The sequence below is a fragment of the Poecilia mexicana genome, unplaced genomic scaffold (genome assembly GCF_051168715.1).
Source record: "Poecilia mexicana isolate PSO_F unplaced genomic scaffold, ASM5116871v1 scaffold_10, whole genome shotgun sequence".
In the NCBI taxonomy this organism is placed as follows: domain Eukaryota; kingdom Metazoa; phylum Chordata; class Actinopteri; order Cyprinodontiformes; family Poeciliidae; genus Poecilia; species Poecilia mexicana.
In genome coordinates, this window is record NW_028263379.1 from 18,238,017 (window position 1) to 18,258,395 (window position 20,379).

At 38.3% G+C, this 20,379-nt stretch overlaps 1 protein-coding gene across 2 annotated transcripts in view; it reads left to right on the forward strand.

The window, feature by feature from the left end:
* LOC106917956 (protocadherin-9-like) overlaps positions 1 to 20,379 on the forward strand; it is a 97,501-nt gene that overhangs the window by 29,612 nt on the left and 47,510 nt on the right. For both annotated transcript variants that reach the window (XM_088009508.1, XM_088009509.1), the window contains 2 exons: positions 71 to 142; positions 7,881 to 8,079. In XM_088009508.1, the coding sequence (XP_087865634.1) occupies positions 92 to 142; positions 7,881 to 8,079 (250 nt within the window). In that variant the 5' untranslated portion in view covers positions 71 to 91. The remainder of the gene's footprint in view (positions 1 to 70; positions 143 to 7,880; positions 8,080 to 20,379) is intronic.

Sequence of the window (20,379 nt, forward strand, 5' to 3'; positions counted from 1 at the left end):
AATGTGTGTCAATAATTGTGCAATTAAGGTGGTGGAAATATCTTTTTTTTTCTTTTTAATTTGCCTTTAGCTTGACTCTGTGGTGAGAACTATGAGAAATCTTTCTTCAAACTCGGATTTCTCAGACAACTATCTACTGCAGGTAAGATACTGCCTGCTGATAACATAAAAAAAAACAAAAAAAAACATTTAAAAATATCTGATTAAGACCTATAAACTTTTTTTGGTAACTCTTTATTTGAAGACTGACATGACAGTGTCATAAACATGACATAACACCTGTCATGAACATGAAGACGTCTTTATGAATGTTTATGAATGTTGTCATGAAGTGTCATTCAGTAAATAATGACACTTGTAATGTAAAGTTGCTCTAAAAGTGCCAACTTTGCATTAAATTATGATTTACAAAATCATGCAAAGTTGGCATTTTTAATGGACTTTTAATGCAACTTTTAGAGCAACTTTGCATTAAAAGTGTCATTATTTACCAAATGACACTTCGTGACAACTGTGATAAACATTCACAAAGACGTCTTTATGTTCATGACAGGCGTTATGTCATGTTTATGACGGTGTCGTGTCAGTCTTATGCACACCCCTTCAAATAAAGTGTTACCCTTTTTTCTGAATAACTAACACTGCAGCAGAGTATATATAGACTTTTTGAGAAAAGCCCGCTCAACACTTCCTGAGACTGACCATTGAAAGTTTTTCACAGCATTAATTAAAACTCAGATATTTCATTTCCCACAAAAATGTAAGATTTCATTTTGTAAAAACTTGAAGGAGTGGGGAATATTTTTTTTACGGTCATGTAGCACACTTTCTTTAAAAGAGACAAAGGACGGATATTGACTTTCAGCTGAGGTCATAGGTTTAGAGAAGTAACATCAAAAAGATTCTACTCAAAACAAAAAGGAACTTCTTCAGGAATAAGATAAGCAAGGCGAAGTAGGACATCCATCCCATGCTATCTCATTTATGTATAATATTTCTTACTGGAAATGGATCATAATGCAACTTCCAGCTGTATTGATTGTGTGTTGTAATGATGCATTTCATGAATGGGACTGATAAGAGTTGGGTACTTTGTTCAGACGATGCATTAAAAATCTGCAATAGATCAAAATAATAACTTTTTCTTACTACACTTCTTCTTGGAAAGTTAAGAAATGTGTAATGCACTTGACTGTGAAACAAACTTTGCTGGTATTCATATCATTATGCATCTAAGTATACTTAAACTATCATTTATCCTGATTATGTTGTGGCATCTGGCAATCAGAGTTTTTTTTTTTGCTCCATTTCATTTGTTATATGGTAGTCTGAGTTTTGCCCTTATTTATGAGTTTTGGATGGTTAAACTATCTTTTGTCAATGCCAACTGGACAGAAAAAAAAAAAAAGAAGTTTTTCTCTACCTGAAGTTCGTACAGTGGGTATGCAGCTCCAACTTTTATTCAGTTTCAGCAAAATATTGCTGAGGCTCTGTACAGAAAGGTTTGTCTGCTCAGCTTTTCTAGCTTTTTTTTTGTTGTAGCGCATTGCTTCTATTCTCTGTAATCTGCATTAATTTCTACTGGTAATCTGAACATTGTATCCAAACGTCTTGTATCTGTCACATTATAAACACAAACTCAAACATGTGATAGACCAACATAAAGTAAAGAAGAGTATATGAGTTTTACAGCTTTATGTGCATTATTTGCATTCAACCTTATCTCAGTCTGATAGCTCTGAATACAAGCGTCTTCAAAAGTAGTCTTATTTTTAGAAATAGAGACCGGTAAACCTGAAGTCTGAGAGTGAAATGCTTTGTTAGGAACATCTGGATCAATCAGATGCAGGATGGAGCTTGATTCTTAACGCTTGGTTATTAAGGACTTTGTATGTTAGAAGGGGAATCTTAAATTTTATTCTGGACTTGACAAGGAGCCAATGGAGGGAAGTTAAATAGGATAAGTGCGTTCTCTCTCTTTAATTTTCATCAGAATTCTTGCCGCAGAGTTTTGGATTAGCTGAAGGCTTAACTGCATTTTGTGGACTTCGTCATAGAGAAGAACTACAGAAGTGATAAATCCATGTAGTATTTTTTCAGAATCTTTCCTGGAGAGGTTGTTTCTAATTTTGGCAATTCTGGAGATGAAAGAATAGAACAATTGTTCCGGGATTCAAACAAACAAAAAAACACATAGGTCCTCGACTTTATTACAATTTCATCCAGATCAAGAAATCGACTAAGCAACTTGTTTGTCAGAGGTCCAGCTTCAAATATGACAACTTCTGCCTTGTCAGAGTTTAAAAGCAGAAAGTTCTCATGGTTTGAAGACTGTAAGCTACTTAACTGATTGGATTCATCAGGATTTATGACTAGATATAGTTGTCTATATCTATAGTTTTATATAGCTGAGACAAAGTTTTTAAAACGGGAATAGATAAAGCCATATAACTTTGAGAGCGCTGAGATTAAGTCAAGATGGAAGGAGGATAACACAGAGCTAAATATGGTACACATCAAACTTTGAAGAAATTGCAATATAGGCTTAAGATTGGGACTAATCTTCACCTCTCAATAGAAAAATGACTATAAACTTAGAGACAGAACTATAATCGCGACTTGCATCATAATAAATTCTTGTGTTGGAATGGTCTAGTCAAACTCCAAACAAGTCAAATTGCAAATCAGAGGGAAAGCTAATCTGTTTTGTCTGATCATAAGCTATTCTACACGTAAGAAGTACGATGGATTTACTCTAGATGTACAAAGTTGGTAGGATATACCCCCAAAAGTTGTAGCTGTAAATGTAATGTTACAGCTACAACTGTTTTTCTAAAAATCATTGATTCAGTAGATCTATATGAATAACTATGCCACAGTTTTCAGATTCTTATTTATTAAAAAAAACAAAAAAAAATGTTTTCCTTCCACTTAAAATTTGTAATGTATAAAAGTTTTTGTTCATAGCTCGTAAAATTACAATAAAATCTGTTTATCTTTAAGCTGCAAACTTACAAAGTTGTGGTTTAGCATTTGTATCAAAACACTCATGTCTTCTTATTGGTAATGTGTTTTGTTTTGTCGTAGTGGTCAGTGCATCTCTATCGCAGATGAGTCAATAGCAGAATAAATTGATGAAAATTCATTTGATTCGTCACAAATCACTCCTCATTCTCCCGACGCCCTTGTCAGAATCACCTCCTTCACTCGTGTTCCTGCTAAACCATCGGCTCACCCCCAGACACACATTTCCTAACACGTATTGGGCTGCAATGGAACAACGTGTAACAGAAAAAAACTCAGCTCTGAAAAAGTGTCATCTGCCAGCAGTTTCTGTTGATGCACATTTTTGACATCATAGAATATGGGGAGACACTCCGCTTTGGATCGAGGTATTCCTTTATAGATTTTTTTTTTCCTTCTTCCCTCTTCATGTGTGATGTAACAAATCACCATCTCCTCAGAGCAGATTTATGCAGGTCTAGGTGTGCCCGTGAGGTGATCCTTATCTGAAATGGCAGAGCCAATCTCCCCTGATTCACTTCTAAGTGGTCCCTGTTTATCACTCAAAGTGAGGTGGTTGTCAGCCAAGTCCTTTTCCGTGCTGCGCCGACTTCTTTGCTGTTTGGAGAGAGTGATAGTCAAGGTAAAGTGCATGGTATAATAAAACTCAAAGAGCTGTGGTCAGAAAAGGACGAGGTGGCAGGCACTTAGCCTCCAGTCCTCTATCTCAATGTAACGGACTCCTAATCTAGTAACCCGTGAATCCTGCCTCGTCTGCGTGGTTACTGGAGGTGTTTGGTGGTGGGGGTGCAGCGGGATGGGATTTTCTGGCAGGTTACATGCTAGAAATTGGCGTGCATTTCTGCTGTTTATTTTATCTCTGTGTACATACTTCTAAAGGCAGTGTTTTGTCTGACTCAAAGGGCTTTGTTTGGTCTTGATATCTCTTACTGCAGCTTGTCTTTGCTTTATGGATTTCTGGCAGCTTCTCTAAATAAGTGATCATGCTTGACAAAACCCTCACCTTGACTCCTGGTTGTTTGTTTTCCTCTGTTTTGTTTGTCTTAATGTTTTATTCACATCAATCATTACCACTGGGAGCAAAAGTTTTATTTATTCAAGACCCAATAATGGTAGTTAATCCTAATTAATATTGTAACTCTGAATAACTTGGTATTGAGCACATCATGAAACCAAATTAGGCTTTTTTTCACATCTGGCATCAGCTTGAATGGGCTTGAATAAACAGAAGTCTGAAAAAAAACCCAGGAAGACACTCCCTTTACGCAAAGTGATTATGTCCTAATTGTCACGCGCAGCTGTTTGTTCTAATAGATTCTGGATGTCATTGTTGGAGCAAGTTTTTTTTTTTTTTTGTTTTTGTTTTAATAATTGCAATCACGTGGAGAAGGAGTCGTGCTTTTCTTGTGGTGCTGCCAACCCTCTGTAGTGGGCCCTTTCTTTTCCTGGAACCTGGGCAATGCTTTAGCTTGCATCCTCCAGCAATTTCAGAAACAGCTGCCAAAGCTGTTTGAGAACAAGTAGATATTTAGACTACTTGAAAGCTTTTGCAAACATGGCACTCAGAGCTCTGCAACTTGCCAGTAAGGTATCTAGCTCATTTTTTTTTTGTCTTAGGAAATAATATGTAAAAATCAAGAAAGGAAAAGATTTGTTTCACAAAGTCCATTAATTCTTTTCATTTCTGGTCACATAAAATTTAAACCAGGTGAGAGAAGAATACTATTTATTTTCCCAATAGAAACAGCACAACATAAAGGTTTTGTTTGTAATCGTTGTCAGTTGAAATCACTTTCACTGCCTGGCCTTTCCTTCTCCCTTATTTTCCTTATTCCTTATGTTCTTACCAACAAATCCAGACGAGAGATTTGCCTCAGGATCTTGATGAATCAAGTAAATAGAATATTTAGCTGGCTGTTTCAACATCACGGGGTTTGAAAATCGCTTTCAGGGAGCTAATTGTGTGGATTTAGGCTAGTCGACCCTTTCTGATAGTTTTCAAATGAGGCTTTTTTTGGTTGGTTTTTGGCAACCTGTCCTTCATTAGAGCTTGAGTTTATTTTAATCTTCCATTCACCTGCTTTACAGCCCTTGTTTGTTCTTGTGGAGAAACAATATGCGTTTATCAGTACACTGTAGTTGCTGAGGGGGGAAATATGTGAAAAGAGGAGCATCACCTCCTCCTGAGCTCAAAGAAGCATGTGTTAATGATGTCTTTAATTCAGGACTTGTATCTTGCTTTTGTTGCTATAGCGATGAAGAAAATTAAGATAGTCATTTGCACACCCGTTGTATTTGCTTTGAAAGACGTCTCATCAGTTTGAACAAAGCTCTGAATAAAAGTGCAATGCAATAGCCAAAGCAAAAAAAATAAATAAATACATTTTGCACTTTAGCTTCTCCATAATGTGATGTTAAACAAGTCATTATATGGGGATACAAAGGTCAAGTCTTTTACTAAGAAAACTCAATTTGTGTGTATTTTAATCTCAGTATAAATACATCTGTTCTATGAAGACATTTGAGGTTTCCAAGGGAACAGTAATAAAGAGACATCCTCATGGTGACCAAGAAACAAACCAGACCAATCAGGGTACATCTGGCCTTTATAAAGGAGTGCCAAGAAGGGAACCATTGTTAAAAAAAAGTCTTAAAAACTCTTTAATGTTTGCAAAATCCTACATATTGAGGGAAGCTAATACAACATCACCCTAAAACGCTTCTTACTTATGGTACAAAATGGTGCATCATTCTGTGACGAGGCTTTTCAAAAGGAACGGGAACATTGTTCAGAGTTGAGGGAAAGATGGATGGGGGGTAAGTACAGTCCTGTTATAAAACCTATTCAAAGGCTCAAAATACTTGAGATTGTGTCAGAGACCTGGACAACAAAATGAATCATACAGTCAAAGCTACAATGACATGGTTCTGATCAAAGCATATTCATGTGTTAAAATAGCTGTCAAATTCCAAAGCACAGTCCAATTGAGATTCTGTGGCAAGACTTAAAAATTCGTTAAAACTGAGACATGCTCCATCTCGTCCTGTAATTATGTTTTACAGGACTGCTAAGCTCTTACTCAGCCAGAGTCAGTAGTGATTTTTAATGTATGTAATTTTGTGCAAAAATTACATACATTAAAATGTGCATGTTTTATTTTTTTGAAACTCTGCAATGACTTGTTACTTTATCACAAACTCCCCTAAAATACATTATGTAATGTAAAAAAAAAAGGTTCATGGCAAATTAATGCTTTTGCAAGTCACTGTAATTCTAATGTGTTTTACTTTGACAGTACAGTTTGAGAAACTGTTACTGGATTATGAAATGTCTACTTGCCCATCATGAAAGTCAAAGTATTTACCTGTGTGTCTGTTTGAATGTTTTTTTTGTTTTTTTTTCGCTATATCAATGACCAAAACTGTGTGGTTCCTTTACTCTATTGTTAATGTGTTGTCACACATTGCCACATACAGGACCTGTTTTCTTCTGTAGCCCCACAGAAAGGTTGCAACATGAACTTCTGCAAACCTCTGGAGAAATCAAAGGGCCCCGCACTGTTCAGAGGAAAACACACACACACTCATGTGATCCCAACGACTTTTACAAATCAAAGTCTCAGCCTATACACATGTTTTTTTTTTTCTACCTCCTTTGTGCCTAAATTGGGTGAGCGGAAAAATTAGGACATGGTTCAACCTGTTAACACACATCCCATCTATTCTCAGGAAGAGTATCAAAGAGGTCCTCAATTATAAGTCTTGCGGTTACTTTATTAGCTGGAAAGTAATTCAATAGACTCAACAGACCAGAAGCAGTTCTGGGTTATGAGGTCGCTCTCTCAATTTCTCTCAATTAGCGGCTCTAATGACAAGATAAAGTTTGGTCATATTTCAGCGTTGGAAGGAGGTGACGATGATCGATGCGGTGTTAATCATGCTACTCTTAATACATTTAGGCACTTAATATCTTCTAAATATTCCCATCCACCCATCAACAACCATTGCTGCCACCGTTCATGATGGTGTTAATAGTCTTTGTTTGTGGAAGTGTGGAGAATTTGCCTCTTTGAACTGAGGAATTCGCTAGAATGCTTTTTCCAATAACAGGCTCTACATATCTTAAAACAGCACACTCCTGTTATGTTTCCCTCTGGTGACCAGTAAATGAGCCAGTCAGTTTTTTTTGTTGTTTTTTTTTTCAAAAGAAACACACGGAAGTCAACGTAGTAGAAAGGAGGGTCATGGGTTACACTTTGAATTGATAATTACATTGGTTTAGAGACACACTGTGGGCTTTTAAGATGGTATATTCATACATACCCACACACACACGCAAACACACACACTCACTCATGGGCACAGAAGAAACAGCTACCAAGACAAAACACTATTTTTTTTTTTTTTTTTTTTTCGTCTAGCTCAAGTGATAAAATACATGCAGATAGTCTTTGGAATAATGTGGCATTGTTTTGAGATAAGCTACCTCTGTTTTTTCTGTCTTCTCCTTAGTGTAACCGAGGTGACCAGAATTTTGACTACAGCGCTCAATGCTTTCAGATATTACATTTTGAAATATTGAACAACAATGTTCCTCGCCAGAGGAGATTTCTCTCTTTCTTTAGCTTTGTAGATCTTGCTGTGAGGTTCTCATTTAAACCCCCTTGCAAGAGGAAAAATACCATCCAATTTAAAGTTTGTACGTTCTCCGATGCAATGCTTATTGTCAGACAAAAATGGAGATGGTATTTTAATGTCTGTAAATGAATCACTAACCACAGGACTATGAGTCCTCTTTAATGGCTTGTGTCTTTAGCTTGTCTCTCATCAGACTGTTGTCTGTTTATCTTCCGTAGACCCAACGTCGTGTGACCTTCCATCTTCCGGATGGTTCCCAGGAAAGTTGCAGTGACAGCGGGCTTGGGGACGCTGAGCCCAGCAGCACAGCCAGTGCCACCCAGCCTCTGCCCCTCAGCTTCCCCCAGGAGGAGTACTATGAGCAAGCGTCACCTAATAGTCGCACCGAGGGAGACGGAAACTCAGACCCTGAATCTAGTGAGTTGCGATCTTTTGCATTTTTGAGAGAGCAAGCAAACATTTCACTTTGTGTTTTTTTTTCTTTTTTCTTTTTTTTTGTGACTTCAAATGCTGAGGATTTGATTTCACCATCTATGATTTTAAATGGCACTAATACTTATAGCTACTGTTTAAAGTTTGATTATGACAAAACAGCCTTGCAAAGATTAAACAAGCAGACGATTCTTGTCAAACACCTAATACAAGCCAGCTGCACATTTTGGACTGTGCTCTCCCAGTGTTGAGAGCAGATATGTTTTTTGATATGGAGCATATGGCTTTCTGCTAAGGATACATGTATGACTCTGCATGTAGGAACCACAAGTAAACATGAAAGGTTATCCATCAGTGTCAGAACAATTAGATTTTCTATTGAAATAGACTGTACCACTGAATGCACATTAACTAATAACAATGTCCATTTCCCTGTGATGTGACAGTGTAACCACTTTAAGAAAATATTGCTGCAGACCACAGGTTGAAGATCTTGAGTTGCAATGTGATCCTGCGTCTTGTGATTTGGTAAATAAGTGAAGGACTATTCCTGCGCTTAAGAACAGACAACACGTATTTATCTATATGATTCAAAATATCATATAATTTGCATTAAGTGTATTTTTCAAAACTAAAGAAAGGTTTAAACTCAGTTTGAGAATTTTGAAGCCTATTATATGTTTATAAAAAGCCCACAAGAAACCGTTTTCAGTAATTTCTCAGAAGTATGACATCACATTGAGAAAAGTGTGAAACACACAATACTGACTGGACCTGACTGAAGCATTCTACAGTGAAATGCATGCTTCACATTTTGGAACTGCAGTAATGTTCTGTGTGTTCTATTTCACAGATTTTCTTTCTTGAAAATAAACCAAAAACCACCGCATTCATTTTAGATTCACAAATAAATGGGTTAATTAGCACCGAGCTACAGTTATTAAAGAAAATAAATTTTGTAGGGCTGATTTTTGTAAATGTTGAGAGCTTGGCTGTGTAATGAATGCTGTGAATTGTACCCCTGAGGTGGGAACTTTGTTGCTGAGATTTTCGTAAATGATTCACAAGACAGCTGTCACTGCATGGCTTACTGCCCAGCGATGTTCCCCATAAAAAGCGTCAACTTCTTCCTCATGCATATACAATACTTTCTCTCTCTTTTTTTTTTATCCCTGTTCAAGAAACTTGCTGGAGGGGAAAAAAAGAGGAAATTTTCTAGCATTGGCATTGGCGATCCAAAGCACTTTTATCAGCAGCAGTGATATTGACGAAATTATTTTGCCTCACCGCAGAACGGACAAGGTTATTCTGAGTGCCACCTCCTCTGTTCAAGACGGATATTCCAGTCCCAGTGAATCAGATTTTATTTTCTTCAGGTTACCTTGCATCACATTCTGCAGACAGGACAAAGGCTCATTTCTGCACATGCGTTTAGTCCTTCTGTGGTTCTGTGTGTGCGCGATTGTCAGCATTGCTTTCAACATGACTCTGAATTACCTGTCAGAGAATGTTTTTCGTTCTATGTAGCTGAAAAAAAAGAATATACAGGACAGCAAAAAACGGATAGCTTTGCATACACCCACATGTAGTGCAGTCACTGTGTCGCTGTTGTAAGTGAGACAACAGGCCCTGGTTCTTCCCCAGCAGCTGGTCTGGCATTTCTGAGGCTGGAGTGTCGGTGTGACAGCCTTCATCATTTTCATACAGAGGCTTTAGCAATTTGGAAAAATGTTCCCCGTAGGAAGTGCATTTTGTAACTTAACTCACCCCCATGTTTTTTTAATGCACCTGTACCTCTGCATACAACAAACACTTAAACATACATCCTTAGATCAAACCTCTTTTTCCCAGGCTGTTCGTTTTAATGCGTTCACAGTGTCGACGGCGGTGATTCATGTATGTGATTCATTTAGACGCAGATGCAATTATTCAACGTTTCATTAATATTCAGAGACATAAACATGTAATACTTCATAAAACAACTCAAACATACAGTTATTATCCACATTTCCCCCAGGGCCGTGTTTGCCGAAGTGCATTAGTTTTAAGGTCGGGAGCAATGCTGATGTGATAAATGCTTGTGTGTTTTTACAAATCGCTTCACTAAGAAGCACCATAAAGTGAGCGCAATGCCAGAGTCTAATGTCAGTAATTGGATATCAGAACAGCTATTTTTAGTTACTTGACCACAAAGCTCCTTCTAATCCTCTGTTATCACAGCGATTTTACGAATGTCAATGTAATTCTCACTGAAAACGTGTTAAAAGCTTGTTGAAGCTGACAAGACGTGATCATATTCAAGGACGGCGTTTAAAGACAACGGGGAGATTTATTGAATATCCATACGAGTATTGTTATGCAATTCATCAGTATCACAACACATATATTAAAATTCTCAGACATACAAGGGTCCTTGAAATCCAGACACTACGTAGTTTACATTCAATGTGCATTCCAGCTAAACATTTACCATCAAGTGCAGCTGAACATCACGCTTACTCTGACATTTTTTGCATCATTCCAAGACAAAGTCGTCTGAATCGCCCAGCTTCGTTTCGTCTTCCACAAGTTAAGTCAGATAAACTCTTGACTCTGTTCTGCTCAGTTCAAAGTGAAGACAGCTCTCGTGTGCATTGACGGTCTCGGAGATGAGTGCGTTTGGTGACAGAAGGGGGCCTAAGATGGATTAGATATGGTTTTATCAATGAGCACCAGAACGGCACGGCGGCTTCAATTTCTTATCATATTGTCTCAATTTGTAAAGCAGGGAGAACCAGAAGAGAAAAAAAAAAAAAAAAGGAAACATAGCAGAGGAAGGATGGAAAGTGAACCAAAAGAAATAACGATATTAAAGAGGAGTGGTAGGAGCATAGTTTCTGGAGTCACAAGTTGTATTGTTCTGTAAAGGTACAGCTTGGATCTGAATGTCAACTCGCACTGAATAATTTTCTGTGCCAAAGGCAAGCCATGTGGCCTTCTTATGACAATGAATTTCTCGACTCCTCTTTAAACCTGCATCTTTATTAGACCACCTTCTCTTGAAATAAAGTTCATATGACATTTTATGTTTCTATTATTTATGAGCTGGGTGGCTGTTCATTTTATGGGCTCTTGCCTCCCCCTCCAGGCTTTATTTGCCACCCTGCCATCACTCTTGTGCCGTCGCCTTTTCTTGTCACGTTTTGTTTCGAAAGGTTTGATTGCGCCGTCTCTGTCCCAACAAACAGATTAACATAATTTGCATCCAGCCTCCTCACATATTTGACAACCTTTTATGGCATTAAAATTTCCAACCATTTAAATTGTATCTGACCTTCTAGATTAATTTGAGCTTTGTGATGTAAAAGACAGAAAAATATATATGCCCTCCCTCACCAAAGAAACAATATTTATTTTTGCTTACTGTGCATTTCTGTAATGTTTTGAGTTACGGTTGATTTTCCTCTCCCACAATTTAACTCAATTTGTTTTGACACATATTTCCCAGAATTGCAAATAGCAGAAAGTCTGGATATTAGAACATGATGCTTGACCCAGTTAAGCTAAGTCATTTTTATCTGTGGATATGTTGATATTTGTCTTAACAGTGACCACTGACTTCATGGCTTCTCTTAAGCTACTTTTGGAGTGAATTTCTTTTTTTATTTATTTTATTTTTGCTGCTCACTTAATGCCATCCCAGCAATTCTGACATGCAATGCAATAAAAAAAATGGTACAAATCATCATGTGGAAAACAACAATCACTTGTAAGCCTTGAGACAAAGTCTACCAAAGTGGGAGCAAATCCCTGACTCTAAATCCCCAACATTTTTCTAACAATACATGTTTTTTTTTTGTTTGTTTTTTTCCTCTTGATGATTTGTAATACACTTATTTCTTTCTCCTGTTGTCTGAGTTTTGGGGATTTAGGAGCTTGTGCTTTTTGCCCACTTACAAGCAGTTCACTAAAAGCGGTTCCGATGTGGGGCATTAGTCTCCCAAAGACACACGAGAAAAGCCATACACCAAAGTGCCGTATGTTAATCTGTAGCATATGGCTTTCAAATGACCACTTTGTCTGTCTGAGATCTAATCTGCTATTAAAATAAGCCAATCCCGTTTAAATACTGCAAGATTAATAAGATTAAAGTTTTAAACGTAGTCCGTGATGCATTGCAAATCTAAAGACTTGAAAAGAAGGTACAAGTTTATCAACTTACAGATTGTGACCAGTTGTTTTGTGAGTGATTTCTATCCACATAATATTTTATGATTTCTGATACCAAGAGACAAGTAATCTGATTAGACAATAGCACAATTTGAAGCCTTTTAGGCTTTGGAAAAGGCTGTTTTACTTGGGGCTTGACTGTTGAAACTTCTTTTGTAAGAAAATCTACATAGAAATATATGGTAGTCGGTTCAAAACTGGATCATGATTGAAGTTTATTTTATCAAGCATAGATCTTGGAGGTGACAGCGCAATAAGAGAAACAGCTTTTTCTGGCAGAGGTGCTCCCAGGCCAGATGAGAAACCTAGTACCGCCAACTTGTTCTTAGATCTCTTAGGTTTCTTCTCCTATTGACATGTCCCTGGATAACCTCCAATGGGAGGCCTTCAGGGGCATCCCAATTAGATGCAGACAACACCTCAATTTACACATTTTACATTCAGAAGGACAGACGCTCAACTCTAAGCCAACTCCGGATGCCCAAGCTTCTTGCCATAAATCTAAAGCTGAGTCCAGCAACACTAAAGACCTACGTCACTTTAACCAATTGTATCCATGGTCTTGTTCTTTCAGTCATAATCCACATCTTATGTCTCACGACCGTAGGTAAGGGTTGGAATATAAAGACAGCAGTAAACTGAGAAGGATGTGACCTTAGGTCTTTCTTCACCATGACCAGAACGTAACAGGCAGACAAGGCTACAACTCATCTGTCCACCTCCTGTCCAGTCTGAGCATAACTCGTGAACCAGATACCAAGATAGATCAATTCTTCAGCATAAGGCAAAAACTACCTGCTAACCTGGAGGGAACAAACTGCCTTTTTCTAATTAAGTCTTCTCTGGACCCATAAAACACTTGTGGCCCACATAACCAAGTTCCATGACTTCATTAGCAACGCCATGAGAATAAGAATTTGGTCCACTGTTTGACAGCAAGGACAAAAGCCACGCTGCTGCTCCTGAATCCATGGTTTGAAAATGACGTCTCCTATCCAAACCTAGATTAAGCTTTTCCAGGGATGTTGACGCAGGTGACTCCTCAATACCCAAGGCACATCTTCTGACCTCCTTCACTTAACTTTTAGACCACTAACCTGGTCTTGCACTTCACTGACATTCTCTCAGTCCTCCATGTGTCATTGAAAAAAGCATGTTAACAATTACAGTCTGAATTGTAATAGTCCTAATGCAATCATCCAGTACAAAGGTATTTCTAGTAGAGGAGACAACAAAGTTATATGCTGCTTCCAGAAAAAAGTAAAGTGCATTTTGTCGTTCATACAGTTTGCTTAGCACATGATTGTGTAATAAGAAAAATGTTACACTATTCAGTACAGTTGGCTATATTAATTATTCATATGAGTCCAATCTCAGTTTCACTTTGAGGGTTCTCATATGCAATTAGATGTAATGAATGTGCTTCTTAATTACATTCATTTGTGCAAATTTCCATTCCCCGCTGAATTTTTCTGGGGAAACATTGTGACACTGACCAATGCCATATCATTTGCAATGTGACTAAATCCATTCAGCATAGAACAATTAGTCGTAATTAGTGTTACAATGTCATCAGCGACCAGGGGGGAAGACTAAGCTGACATGCAAGGAAAAAGAGCACCCTTGTTCAGAGTCAGAAGTCCAGTAATGCAGCAAGAGCTAGATAATTGGCTGACCACAGGTTAGAAATATGATGAACTGTTGTAGGACTGTTGAGGGTTTTTTTTTTCTTTCCCACACTTTTATTCAAGCGAGGTTGGCTGAGCGGGCGTTCTCTTTAATAGCAATGCCACGCTTAATAAGTGCCAGTTCAACCTTGTGCTTTTTCCAGGCACTCACATCATCTACAGCTGACAAATGAACAGTTTCTCCACAGTAATTAAAGAGTGAAGTGCCTTGCTTAAGGGTACATCGCTGGTGGTTGAAGGATTGGAGAAAGTTTTTCTCATTTGTTTCACGCCATGACCTTACATATTCTCATGGTATCAGATTTATTCGTAAAGTGATGTGGATATTTAATTCATGCAGCACATGAAATCGTTATGCAGGCCATTCGTTTTGCTACAGTTATCTGACAACCTGCGCACCAACTTCTCCAGATCATTTTCTTTTTCCACCATTATGCTTCCAGACATGTATTCTCTCTTTGATATAAATAAATAAAAACCTGTGCCTTATGGCTCCCAAAACGTGTTACTTATGCGACAGTGGGAATACCTGAAGCATCAGGGGAGATATACCTACGTAGATTGGACCTCTCTTTTTAAGATTATTTCAGATAATTTTTTTCTTCCTCTGTCCCCCTTTTTTTTCTTTCTTTTTTTTTGACCGCCAGAGTTAGAAAGGATTTAAATGGACTCATCTGTATCCTTCTCAACCGACTGGGATTTGGTGGAAGTGTTCTGGTCTCAGAGGTGAGGTGGAGGGGAAGCCCCATTTTATCTGGTTCAAATGCCACACCAGTTGTCTTGAAATGAGAGAGAGGGAGAGAGAGACAGACAAGCTATTGATCTGGAGGAGTCAACTCAGCTTGCAGAAATCTCTCTCTAGCCTCCTTCAAACCTTTAAAAAAGTGTCATTTTAGAATCCTTCTTTTTGCACCATTAGGGTATCGTCTTTGTTCCGTTACAGAAGGCGACTATGAAGTTGAGAAGGCTTCTTTCTTGTGCCGATAATCCAGATCTCAGCAGGACAAGCCCAGCAGAGATATTAGCGAGAATTAGTTCAACTTGAACAGTAACTGCCATGTTTAAGCATCGGTTTCAAATTGATTTAGCGCCACTGTATGCTGAGTTTTTCTTATGGGCACTGCACAATTAGAATACTCATCCCAAAGTTGTTACCATGTTCGGTAAGTCTTGTGTCTGGCTTGAAGAGGGATCAATAGGTGCCAACTTTGATCACATCTCGGAACAATGTATTCTGAACTCGGCAGGGCTGGAGAGAGACTTCAAACAAGGATAAACCCTCAAAGGGCCTCAGCCAACAATTCACTTTGTTCCATTCACTGACTCTGTGATTCTTAAACTGAAATGGCCTGAACAGAATGTTAAACCTCATAAAACGGCGGATAAGAAATATGAAGAGAGATGAGTTATCTCACTCCTCAAACATATTTGATTTGATCTCAATTATGTCATTTAAAAGTCCAGTGACGCACCAGAAGCAACCCTTCCAGAACGCTTTATTAGATACTAAAGGTGAATATTTCCAGTTGTCGCCATTAAATGCATCAAAGCTCCCAACATAATTTACCAGGAGTTTTAAACTCCGAGGGAACCATCACCACAGATCTCTGCAGAGCAACATTTGTTAAATCCTATCAAATCCTATTTTGATGTTACAATGCACTTGGTTTATACAGCAGAAACTTTCACTCCTTCAGAAGCAGGAGGAAGACAAGGGAAGCTATCAAATATAGATGTTGTAATGTTTTATTGAACGACTTTTGTTATAGATAGCCTCTGCAAAAATCCCAATCGTTTTCATTGTTGGGCTCCGAGCTTGGGAAGGCATCAGCATGTTGGCCCGCGGTAAAGCTTTTTCTGTTCCTCCATCCAACCTCTCACAGCAGTGTATACCCTAAATTTATATATTCAATTTCAGCTGTGTAGACTGTGTGTGAATACATGAGTTCCTTGTTTTAGATGTGATGCTTGTGTGTAAATTCTGGCATGATATTAGAGGTAGGCCTCTGTTGTATTTTAATAAAGCCCATTATGCTCCGGTTTGGGAGGTGTCGTATTTCAGTATACCCATTAGTATGGTTTATTGTTTATAACAGCATTAGAGAGGACAAAATGGGCTTCGAAGGAGTGTAGCTCTTCTCCTTTTTCCTTTCGCCCCACTCATCCCTCCTTTTCTCCTCTCCTTTGAGAAATCAAGCAATAGATACATTAGAATGCTTGGTTTCATCACTTTCTCATTTTTCACATACAGTTGGTCTCAAGGATAAGGATGGCTTCTGCTCAGAAGGACTTATTGACCAAAATAACTCTGCATCAATATGTCTCCTGAAGGTTGAGCAGACCATAGCATCTCAGGGGTTGCATTTTCACCTCCTCTCTATCTTTAATGTTATTGATCTAGGAAGCTACAGCCATATGACCGAAGCCATTTTAAGCATCTTTGTCCTAAAAGAGCAACAGTATTGATGCGTCATAGCAAACTGATTGTTACAAGCATGCTGACAAATTAAATTTAGTGTGCTGATGGCACGCTGTAGTCAATACAGGGCATTGCAAAAGCATTGACGCACATCAGGTCATGTTCCAGCCAGAAACCCTCTGTGTATTTTATTTGGAATTATGTAACTGGACAACATAAAACAGTGCATACTTGTAAAGAGGATGGGGACAAATTTAAAATATTTTCAAATATGTTTGCAAAATAAAAATCCAAAAAGGATTTCAATCATTTATATTCAGCCTCCTTTAGATTCTTCTGAATAAAATCTTAGCGTCGCCAACTGCCTTTACAAGAAACCTGATCAGAAGCGAGATGAACCCAAAATGTAACTTTGTGACTGACATTCAGGAGGCAAAAACCCAACGCCATACATCACCCATAACACACAACACCTCCTTTGAAACATACAAGTATGTTTCAAAGAGAGCATGCTGAGAGAATGCCCTTTTTCTGCAAGGACGGTCAAGCTTACCAAAGTCAGTTGGAAGGTGAACTAAATGAAAAATGCAGTATGTAAACCTGTTAGAGGGTGCCATTGTTTGAAACTGGTGTGAGGGTAATATATTTACTGTATATTTATGTCCTATATATGTATATTTATGGCCTATTTAAGGTCCGATTCTAAATACGCTTGAGAATGTGAACCAAGATTTGAAAATGGCTGTTCTTAGATGCTCCTCTACTGATTGGAAAGTCAAATGACTGGTCAATGAAAGCTGACAGTGACTTATTCCAACATATCTAACTGTGGGGACTGAATGGAAATACCACATTTTTTTGTTTTTTACCATTTTTTTAATATGACGCTATCTGCCTAAAGGTCATGTACTAAATTTTGTATCTGATAAATGTTCTAAAAGGTACAACTTTGTTGGATTTCTTTCTGTCAGATGCGTCGCATAAAATTGCAATAAAACTAGAACACAAAGGCAAACACAAACCTACACTGCTGGTGATATGATGACACATGCAAGTTACAGTTTGTTTTTAATTTGCATCCTGAGCCATCGCTGACACCTAATGCAGGTGCTGAATGCACAAGCATGTATGGGATCTCCCCTCACTGCGCTGTATGGGACCCTATCCCGACCCGATCAATGTATATACTGACTGCTTGATAAATTGGGCATTTGTGGACAAATAGATCACGTCAGAGACCACTCACGGTTTGGTAATGCTGACAAATGGAGTGAGAGTATGGTGAGACAAAGGACAAGGAGTAGGGAAAGCAATAGAGAAGGAAGTGAATGAGGTTTTTCAGATGGGAATCGGTGAGTGAGTGAGTGGATCCTCAGGTACAGTGGGCCCTTCAGGACATTTGGCTTATCAGAAAATGAAAAGGGGATTTTGAGGGGCTTGACACTAAACATCCAAACCTGCTTGTTGTTTTGCCCTCTCTGACAAGAGAGGTTGCGTATTCAGCACATTCACCATGGTGTGTGGTGTTTTCTGCACTCATGCCCGACCTCTCTGAGAGGCACCTGTGGGGACCTCAAGGCGATGTAGCACTCATGAGGTCAGTCAGCTGTCGGCAATTCTATGCATGAAGAAGTAAGGCAAAAAAAAAATTAAAGCAAATAAGACACACACACACACACCCCCACACACACACACACACACACACACACACATATATATATATATATATATATATATATATATATATATATATATATATATATATATAGCAAGGCAGTACATGTCCTTTTGTCCCCATTTCCCCTGAGACACCTGCAGGTTTGCATTGATTTGTCCTGATTCCATTCAGTCAGAGTCCCTGCAGGATTTCAAGTGTCAAACATCTGTCAAACTGAGGCACCCTCATGCTGACTGATTCAGAACACGTGTAAGAGCAAAATTTTTTACAGAGTTCACTTTGACAAGGGACCAAGGAGAACCAAATGATGTTTCCATGGGTTTGGGGGAAATTGATATTGACACATTGTTTCAGGATAATAAGTTTAAAAGTTTGCATGTGGGGAGAAGTAGTGGAACTCTTAAAGCTGCTGACACATGGTCTCTAATTTTGCTATGTATGCAAGTGTATCTAACATATTTTTCAAGTGGTTCTAAATGCAAGCCCCTCCTTTTGCTGCACTCCAACCAGTTAGAATGTAAGCAATTATTAGACTTTTTTTGTTTGTTTTTTTTCTTTTTTGCATCCGAAAGCAGGTAATGTAGTCGTCCAGTACTCTACAGCAACTAAGGGAGACTTACTCTATTATACATTCACAGTAGCAAACTTGTTCAGGGGACAACAGGCACTTGAGATATATTTTATTTTTTTCTTGGTGCCCCAACCCTGACTGATACCACCCTGGGCAACTGTTCATATAACCCATTTCAAAGCCACCAGTGTATACACTTTTAAATTTTTTTTTTAATTGTCTCAAACCAGACATGCCTATAGATTCTCAGTTTTTCATGTTTTTTTATTTTCAGGAAAGTTCAAAGGAAGTAATTTTCTTTTAAACGTTAACGTAGAAATATCCCTGTACATTCATTTTCTATGGAATTCGTGAAACGACAGGACAGTCGCTTCTCTTCATCCAGCCGAGTGACTGGTGTAATTAGTGCATGTGAAATTTCGAGCTTGTGCACATAGATGTGCACATGCAGGCTTGAGGCTGACATTCTGTCAGCGCTGCATTCTCTTTGTGTTTAGTTCTGGCTGGAAATTGTGATTCTTGCAGCTCAATGCATGTTTTTTTTTTAATAAGTTGGAATTGGTCTCTGATGTAGAGGAAGGGTCTTGTCATGGCTTTGAAAACTTCTGATAGGTCAACTGACACATTTGAGTTACTTGGAGGCACATCTGTGGATGTAATTTAAGGCCATACCTGGAACACAATGCTTTCTAGTTTGGCATGAAAGTCAAAAGAAATCAGCCAAGACATCAGAAGAGAAATGATGGTATTGCACAAGTCCTGGGAACAATTTCCAGATTATTGAAGGTGCTGCATTCATCTGTTCAAGTATAGACGAGATGGGAATGTTCAACCGTCATACCGCTCAGGATGCAAACAGAATCTGTGTTCCAGCAATGAACTTGCTTTTGTCCAAAATGTGGAAATTGACCCCAAAACAAAAGTCAAGGTGCTGACTGAAACTGGTAATTCAGTATAACTATTCAGACTGAACGTGACTTTTTCCCAACATGGGCTGGAAGGCCCTTCAGTCAGGAGGAATTCATTATTTCAAAAGAAGCATGTATAATCCACATTGCAGTTTATTATTATTATTTTTAAGATCTGAAAAGGTGTGTGAGAGGGAGGTGGCCTACAAACCTGGCTCAGTTACTGCAGTTCTGTCAGGAAGAATGAACTAGAACTCCAGCAATGTATAAGCTTGTGGAGGAAAACCCAAATGGTTTGACACAAGTCATGCAGTTGAAATGCAATGTAAACTTCTGATTTTGAAGATGATAATAATAAATTCTGACATTTTCTAAGAATAATTTTGATCATTCTAACTGGCCTAAAACCAGAGAGGTCTGATCTGAGTTAGGATGCGTCTTTTTAGTCAGTGTGTGTACATTTCTGGACCCAACCGTCTCTGCGGCATTTGTAGCATCCCAGACTTGCAACATTCAAGCCAAGAGGTATTTCTACAAATCCAAAATAAGTGGCACCTTGAGATAGCTAAATAATGCATACTTCATTGTTAAATTCATTGCAAAACAATGATAGAGTTATTGAAGATGTAATTATTGACTGACTCTGTGCTTTAAATTAAACTAATAGAACAAAAAAGGTGACTGAGTAAAAGAAAGTCAGAGAGAATTAAATGTCTTTGCAGAAAATGGACTGAAACATCTCCTGAAGCCAGTGTCAGGCACTTGTGGTAGCTATGTCTTTGTTATGATAAAATCGAGGCCCTCTGTGACTG